Raw genomic sequence first — 9,170 nt, 5'->3', positions numbered from 1 at the left:
TATTGTGTATGCATTCACTGCCAGCTGGGTCACTCTTTTAAATGTTACCCTCTTTCATCACGAGACGTTGTGACTGGCAAATCAAATTGTGTGGGAATTTATTGAGCTTGTGCATGATTTAAGAAAATCACAAGTGTATTGACAACTCCATCATAACAGCAAATAGTACAACATATTTTCTAGTGCTGTCAGCGTTAATCTCGTTAAAATGACGTTAACGCCATAGCCGCATTAACACGGCAAATCGGCGCTAACGCATTGACGAGCTAACTGAGCTAACTGCGCTAACGCATTGACGAGCTAACTGAGCTAACTGCGCTAACGCATTGACGAGCTAACTGAGCTAACTGCGCTAACGCGTTGATGCCGTGCAGCCCCACGCTTTTTATTTTTATTTATCTTTCTTGACCTCACTGTCTCTGCCTTTACCTGCAACAATGCTTGTGATCAGTGTGTGAATAGGCAGTGCACGTAAGCTGTAAACAAATTTCCCTTTTGTGGGATGAATAAAGTTATCTCAATTTGAATGTTAGTTATTGATTTGGTATCGATACTATCAGTAGTTTGATCGTCCTCCCACCCTAATAAAAATGTGTTTTGAGGAGTTGTTTAAAACAAATCAACAAGCTCAGAGTGTGATCGCCTCTGGTTTCAAAATCAAAGCGCGGGACGGTTAGGAGATAGAGCGTCAGAGAGGTCTCAAAAGCTGTGAATATGAACAGAGGCCTGTCCTTGTGGAGCTTTATATGTTAATAATCCGATTTTCATAAGGGGGAATCTGCACCAACTGGAGACGAGCCATGGAGCACTGAGAGATCCAGGCGGGAGAAGATTAAAATGTACTAAATCAATACTTTCCCCCACTCTCAGTGTTTTGCATCACAAAGCTGTGATTATGAAGTCAGAGTTTTTTCTTCTATATTCAAATGTGATCCAAAATTGCAGGTGTCAGTTTTAAGGATCCTTTGAACACCTTTGATAAGCTTTAATTGAGTGCTCCCCTGTTATCTTGATATAGCGCTATCTCTTTGAACACCAGTGATTGGTGTATTGGTGTCTAATGGAGTAAAGCAGCACGATTGAGGTGACGTGCTTGTCGGTGTAGCAGCTGCACTTAATACAAATAGTACCTTTTCCCCAGACTTGCCTTCTCCGCTGTATGATTTCCCGCTGTAGCAAAGTTGTATGGAGCTTGCGATCGAGATACTTGGAGGGGAAAAAAGACGGATTGGACAAAGGAGCACAGGGACCATTATACCCTTCACAAGGCTATGGCGACCCCCTTGTAACTGATGTTGCAGTCATTTGCTGCTGTCCTCTGCTCTCATGCTCTATGACAAATATCTGTTTTCTCTTTCCATCATCCTAAGGGCTGAAATAATGCACTTTGCTGTCCCTACTCCCCAAATGCCAGGCATGCATCAGCACTTATATCCTCTCAATACGCTCCTTTCTTTTTCTTCTTTTCCTTTTTTCCCCCAGCGCTGTATTCTTTCCCTTTTCTCTCATTCCTTGATTTTTTTTCTTGGGGCTTTCTTTGGAGCTAATGATACAGCGAAAAGCTGATGCCGGCGCCTGATGGCCGTAGTCTTGTGAAGACAAAAAAATAAAAAGAGAAAGAACTCATTTCAATTATTCTTTGTGCTCCAAGTCGTAGATTAAAATGATGATCTGGAAAACACTTCACTTGTATGGGTTTTGTTCTCCGGAGAACTGTGTTCGCTGTGTTTCGCAACACTGCGGCTGCAATGCAAATCACAATCAGACTCCTCTCTTGTTACTTGTTATCTCTTCTTTAGATGTGGGATCGGAAGAGACTCCTTGAGCTCGGGCTTTTCCACAACGCTCACCCACACACGCCGTCTTTCACAGACAAATCTCTCTCTCTTTGTTTCTTTTTCCTAGATACCAATGCAATTCACACACACAGATTTTTCTGACATATGGCTCAAGTCTATTCTGAGAGATGTTGTTTACCCTTCATGCCTGACGTGATTTCAGATTGGAGGTGGTGCCAAGCTGTCCTTCTCCTGCGTGCTACATATGAAGGCGAGGCTTGAAAGCTGGGCGAGACAAATCGACAGACCAATTACGAAAGCATTTGATGCACTCAAGTGCCCATGCGTGCTCTAGGCCTCCGTGTCATGACCGAGGTCATCGGGCGCTTGTAGAGGTCCGAAACGATCTCCTTAAAAATACACACGAACCGTGAAATATTGAGCAGCGCACTACAAGAAAAACTGCTTGCGTGTCTGATCGTAATCCATTTATCTCTGAACAATATGGATAGTTTGCCAGCAGCAGTAACGGCGTGATTCACTTAAATTGCCCTCTATAATAATATAACTTGGCATTGGTGGAAAAACTGAATTTAAGTGAGGAGATTCTGTGCTTCCTCTCACCAATATTCTCTAACTGATTATCGAATGGCCTTGAGCGCTCCCATTCTTTTGCCCATTAGAGCACTTATTTGGGCGTTTGGAAGGCCGCATCCATTTTCTCATGACGGTAAATAAAACATCCATGAAGTAGCATTAAATAATGTAGACGCATGTGGAGGAGATGGAACCTGTGCAGGAGGAGGAACTGGAGCGTTAACAGGTGGCACATTTGTCAGGACTACCCGTGGGCTAAAAGGCTCATCCGAATCCCTGCCTTCCTCACCTAGGGCAGGTGCCTGGGTCTTAAATGTCTTCACAGAACATGAGATGAAGTGCTCGGAAACATGTTTTGAGCACAGATGGGTAACATAACATGGGTGTTAAATATTAATACATTTCTCTGACTCAACACGTACAGATCTGTGTGTGTGCCTGTCGTTTAACTGGCAAATACGTGTTTGGAAAATGTCATTTCGGGCACAAGGATAGGAAATTTGCTTAGTTTTTGTATTTGGTGGTTTGGACTGCAAGAATACAAAACTAAACTAGGAGGTACTTGAAACTAAACAAGCGGGCAGAACAGGCTGCTGGTGAATGAGAGATATCGCGACAAGGAAGAAGTGAAAACAAGGGGCTTAAATACTCACAAGATCATCAAGACACAGCTGGGAAAGACGAGGCGCAGCTGAACAGAATCAACTAAGAAGCAAGAGGGAAGCAAAACTGGACACAAACACACTCAGAGCGTGAGACTACCAAAATAAAACAGAAAACACACATTGAATTTGACAAAGTAAGGTCAAAGTAAGCATGAAAAGGCAAAACTTGACTTAAATATTATATAACAGAAACACAGACTGGGCATGGGGGAACAGAGAGCCAGAAACATTTGAGAATAACAAAGAAAAATATGAATACAAAATGATTAAAACCTAAACAAAGCAAAGGTAATATTTACACTGAAAACTACAACAAGGTCAAATGGGAAACATTAAACAGAAAAATGAGTCAGAAAATGCAGGACAGCCGGGAGTCAACTGCTTAAGATTAAAACTGACACTGAAACGTTTAAAAGTTACATTTTCAAACAGTAAAAACGAAACCGAAATAACAAAGTCCACTCTGGCAACTAAACTGAAAGTAAACTGAAAACAAAAGAAATTCAAAATTAAATAATAAAAAAAGAAAACTACGTTGAAAATCCAAAACTATAGCTTTCGGGCATCAGGATACGTCTGTCTGCTGTCTTCTTTTTTTTTTGGATCACCCGTCACTACTTATTCTAGAGCAGGGGTGTCAAACATAAGGTCCACGGGCCAGAATCGCCCTGCCAATCAGCCCAAAGGACACCTTTGGAAAATGTGAAGAATGACATAAATTTTAGACATTTAGCTGCATTTTCACAAGTCCTATGCAGTTAAAGCAGTATTTCATTGCCATGTACAAAACAACAACAACAAAAAAATCTGAGATGCTGAAATTGCTCTTCTGTCCTTATATTAAAATATCTCAGGTGTTAGTTAACGTTTAGTTAACGTTCAGTCGTCCGGGCTTCTTAACATCAAAGCGGACGTCACAGGGTCCACAGTGCAAAATGACTTTGACGTCCCAGTCCTAGAGTGTTGGTCGGGTTTTACTCACACGTAACAGATTTGTACTCGAACTGTGCTCAAAGTCAAGGTCACATTTGTGGATTTACAGGCGATTTATAGGCAGTTACCTTGGATGGATTGCGGTCCTGATAAGATGTTGGATCGCTGCCATTCTGGTTTCTTGGTTCTTTTGTTGTGTTTTTAAGTATCTTACCCACATATTTTCCCCATGTTTTCGACATCTGGTCATCTTCATCACTGCTTGTCTTATCTTGATTTCCCATTTCTTAAACTGTGTGCCCAGAGTTCATTCAGTTTCACCTGTAAAGTTCTGTTTTTTACTATCCTACCTTTCCACTCGTGGCCTGTCAGTCCACCTGTTTGCTTATCGCCTGTGTTCATCGCTCATGCAAACAGTCACACCAGCGTGATGGAGCAAGTTTGTCATCAACACCTGCAGAAAGTTTTGCATATGGGCCCTTACCTTTTGTAACTATGATACTGTAGGTGTATAAGTATTAAATATGTTTGCATTTAAGAAAAATGCAGAATAAATAAATTATTAATATATTATAGAAAAATGTTACATGTTTATTTCATGTATTGTTTGTAAATGTTTACAGATGATGTATGACTTCATCAGTAAAGTTGTCACATTTTGCAGTGTGCTCTCTAACAGAAAATCATGTATGTGTGAGTCCTCCACTGTTTTCTTTTAATATATTATAAATGTTTATGTTAAATGTGTGCGTGCCCAGCTGCTGCGGTTATATGTGTAGTCAAATTGACCATTCTTACATTAATTGCTCGCATAAAAACTGTAAATTGATGTAGAAACGCAGGCTAATGCCCGTACGTAGGAATCCGTAGGCATATGTTACACCTGAGCATGTGCCTTTTCTTTGAACGCATGAAACTAAGCGGACTGATTCGGATGCCACGACGAGCAGATAAATTAACTGTAGTCAGTGGGAGGACTGTCAGCTGTGGAGTTTTTAATAAAGGTCATACTTGATGTAGCAGTGTAAAAATGACACAGCAGACCTATTTGTTTATTATCTGTGTAATCAGGGGTGAGTAGATAGTAAAATATGTAATAAATATTTTATGGCAGTCTTTGGTCCACGTGAAAAGTGATGCAGTTGCCCATGTATTTTTCCCCCCTGACTTTTATTGTTCTCTGGTCACTAAAGAGACTGATTAATAGACAGGGAATTTGCACAAGTGTAGTCAATGAGGCAAAGACTAGAGTCTACGTTCCTCCTTTAAAGGCAAAACAACAGCAAAAAAAGAGATTTTGCTTTGATATACTTGTTTAATAAGCAGTATATATAAAACACCCTCACGGTCCTTAATAAAGACTCTTTGACTGCTAGACCCGAACTGCGTAACCTCCACGAGCTGAGCCCCCATCCTGAGATGTGCTGAGTGTAGGTGATAATAATTCTTAGAACAGGTGCTGCACCATAAGCCCCAAGGCCTGGGGAAGTGAATGATTAGTGGCACTCCCCCAAGATGCATTGCTCTTCTGTATTAAAACCAAACTCTGCCTTTTATTCCCTCCAGGGTTTATTAAGTGGGCCAGTTGCCATAGCGACGCTTTGGCAGGATATTGCCAGGATAAGCCGTAATGGGTCTCCTGACGCAGTTCACTCTGCTCCTGTGGAAGAACTTCACTCTACGGAAGAGACAAAAGGTACACTTCTGTGCACTAACACCACCACCACCACCGCTTTGCAAATCAACCTATATTTGCTAAAATTGGTCAGCAATGGAGAGAAAATGAGGATGTGGTCCCAGGGTTGTGTTATCAAGGGCGACTAAGTTATTCATGGGAAGGAAAGGTAATAGGAGGGATTTACTAGGAAAATTGTCTACTATAGAAGCAAGCCCCTTTAACCCTCCCCTTAGAGAACAAGAACAATCTTACCTTAATGCCGACCAATTCAAAGTGTCACCTTCAATTTTTGGTGATCCATCTCCTGTGCATGTTATGTCACATTGGCTGGATTTTACTTCTAACAAAGCCAGTCTTTGGCCCAGTGGAAATGAATAGGGAGTGACAAATGTTAAACACTTTGTTTGAAGGGCAAATTTTCTTTCTGTTCTCCAACGAACGACCTGACCACTGTTACCCATAAAGAGTAGTGTCATTACAGTTTACGAAAACATGACCACACAATTAAAGGTTATTCATTTTCACTTTTCAAGCAATACGCCAAATTTTCTTTCTCATATCTCTGCTGCCCTCGGATTTAAGTACAGAAGGGAACTACTATCACTGACTACAGTTCAGCTGACATTTTTGCTGTTTTCATTCCTTCACTGACAGACACGTCCACCGCTTCACCTTAAGCTGTTAGGTTTTTTAGGTGTTGTGCATTCATGAGCATTTTCAGCACTTTAAGTGCTCATAAAGGGACTCAACTTAACATCAGATGTTTTCAGCAATTACACCTCGTCTGATTTCACCTGCTTTTGCTTCTTATGTTAAGTCAGCACTTCAAGCTTGTTATCAAGTTATGATAACAACAAGTGTGGCCAGCTGTAATGTCACTATAGAGACACTATAGAGACCAATTCCAATTTCCAATTATTTTCCAAGTGTGTCATGCCAATAAGAATTTGCCACTATAACAAAGCAAAATCTACTTTTCTTAAATGCTAAATATTCTTTTCAAATTAAAAAAAGTTATGAAACTTAAACTTTAACTGTTACAGGACTTAAACTGTAAAGTTACAGGATCTTCTCTCATTGAAACAACTCAGTCAATCAATCAAATCTTTATTTCAAACATTTATGTAACAAGTGCTCATACACATTAAAAAAAACCCCACATAAATGCCAAGTCGAAGACGAACAACAAAATATTGACCATTTCCTGTTTGAAAGGGACGAGGAGGACGCAAATGCTGTTTCCTACCCCTATCTGGCTCATCTTATATATCTGTTTTGTTTTGGCACTTACCACACAAGACACTTTATCCATTTCAAGAGTTAGCAGCTGAATTTTTCTTGAAAATTGTGCACACTTCTCTTGAAGCATTTCTAATTTAAGAAAAAATAATAAAGCTTTAGATTTATAAGAAACAATATCAGAATTCTTTTCATATGAATGCGAGCCTAGTAAATGTATTTCATTCAGAAAACTTTTTCAAACAATTGTCCCTTGCTCGCGTACGTGGGCGGACATAATTGCCTGCCGTATCACCCGCACTGACCAGCAGTTCACATGCTGCGGGAAGATAACAGTTGCAGCGGCATTCCAAGGGCCTCGACCGGTTGTCAAGGAATCTTGTAAGCCTTGTTAGAGGCAGATATTGCTGCTGTAGAAAGCTGCAATGTGTTTGATTTATACCCTCGCAGTCGCATCCGCCCACTTGTTTTGTTGGGGGTTCGAGCGCAGCGGTGTGCCTGTTACCTGAGCAGAACAAACGACATCTTCAGACATTTCATCAAAGTTCGTACTTTCTTGGAATAACTCAAGGCAAAGTCATTTGCAATTTTACAACTTTATTTCTGGGAAACGTTCCTCCCTTGTTAATTTTACAAACCAGCAGAAAGAACAGTGTGGGCTCTTTTTGTAACAGGGAGAAATATGCAACTACTTTTCCTCAATAATATGTAAGAGGACAGCAGCGGTTTTGTGCATGGGATGTAGGATATTTGGCCAATGTCAACATGAAATATTGTTATTAGACAAAACCAGTGGGAGTTAGCAAGGACAATGGTGCTTCTGGAGGGCTTGTGGAGGTTAATGACCAATTATATGAATGCCTCACCAAGCATTTTAAGATTTTATAACAGGCATGAAACTGATTTTATGGTCCAGCATTCCACATAATTTCATAGGAGAAGATTATCTATTCACAAAGACTCTAGTGTCCGATGGCAAATGCCTGGGGAGCCAGACATTGAGAAAGTCCCCCATGATCTGTGTTCCCTCTCCCGGCCTTTTCTTTGGCATACATTATGATAATTCACCCTCTCAGCAGAGCTACATCCTCACTGGCACATAGACTAGAAGGAATTAAAGGTCTACATTTTAAATTCTATCTAGTTTCTTTGAAATATATGCAACGTGATTTTCTGCAGTTTTATTCATTGACAAATTCTACAACTGAAGATTCACTATATCCCTAAATGCCAAGTGAACTAAATGAAATGTGCTCAGACTCACTTATAAGGTCTCCATGGTGCCACGGCAAAGCAAGCAATATATATTATTGCATTTTCTTCACCTCTGCCTGCTCTGCGCTTTAATCATGAAGATAATAACGGATGTCTTCACTTATTATCTGGATGTGCTGTCAAATACAAAGTCCGAACATTTTGCAGAAGCGCTAATAGGGGGGAGTTTGCTGACTGAGGCTCTCCAGCCGTTTGCTCTAAGCTGGTTACTTTAACAGAAACGCTGGGAGTGCATGAAGATTGGGAGTTGGTGAGTGATGAATGTAACAAGGGCCATGCAAACCCCAGCTGGCAGGAAGTTGGCACTTACAAGTCAAGGAAGAATGAGCTGAAGTTTTAACAGTTCGATTTTTATATATGCTGTGTAATTATTTGTGGAGAAGCATATAACTCTGCTGAAACCACTTCATAGCAGGCTTTGTGTTAGAGCGTGTGTTACCCTCACTTGACACGTAAAGAAACGTTCACATTGACAGCACTGTAAGAGTTACCGTGTAGGTGAGTTTGGTAAAGGTGTAAGCTTGAACCTGTAATAACTATAATAAAAAAAGACTAGGTACTGATCAGACACGATATTAAAACCACTGAGAAGTGAAATGAATGACACTCATTATTTTGTTCCAGTGGCACCTGTGAAAGGGTGGGCTGCATTAGGTAGCAAGTGAGTAGGCTTGTTCTTGAAGTTTATGCGTTAGAAGCAGAAACAGGTGGTTGAATCATCTGTAAAACACTAAAACAGCTTCTTGGCTCTCTGGTTAGTGCGTACAAAAAGAGGTGCAATGAACAACCAGCAAACCCATGAGGGTTTATTGATGCATGTAGGGAGCAAAGGCTGTGCTGTGCAGCTACTATAGCACAAACCTTAAAGCTGGCTATGATGGAGCCATGTCAGAAAACACAGACACATATGCATGTCCCTGTGCACTTCTGATAGTAGCTACAATGGAGAGCAATGGAAGCAGGCATGTTTTTTAAGCAGGGAGGGGTTGGCGAGTGGCTGCTAGC

The 9,170-nt window shown here is 40.8% G+C and overlaps 1 protein-coding gene across 3 annotated transcripts in view; it reads left to right on the top strand.

The window, feature by feature from the left end:
• Nucleotides 1–5,603: 5,603 nt before the first annotated feature.
• Nucleotides 5,604–9,170, top strand: part of LOC146636641 (phospholipid-transporting ATPase ABCA1) — a 214,854-nt gene continuing 211,287 nt past the window's right edge. For all 3 annotated transcript variants that reach the window (XM_085349624.1, XM_085349622.1, XM_085349625.1), the window contains exon 1: nt 5,604–5,669. In XM_085349624.1, the coding sequence (XP_085205750.1) occupies nt 5,604–5,669 (66 nt within the window). The remainder of the gene's footprint in view (nt 5,670–9,170) is intronic.

Source organism: Diplotaxodon limnothrissa, linkage group LG3, assembly GCF_057381915.1.
Source record: "Diplotaxodon limnothrissa isolate DT_005_m linkage group LG3, D_limnothrissa_male_GT1.1, whole genome shotgun sequence".
In the NCBI taxonomy this organism is placed as follows: domain Eukaryota; kingdom Metazoa; phylum Chordata; class Actinopteri; order Cichliformes; family Cichlidae; genus Diplotaxodon; species Diplotaxodon limnothrissa.
The sequence above is the reverse complement of the archived record's forward strand: the minus strand, read 5'-3'. Positions and strand labels throughout refer to the sequence as shown.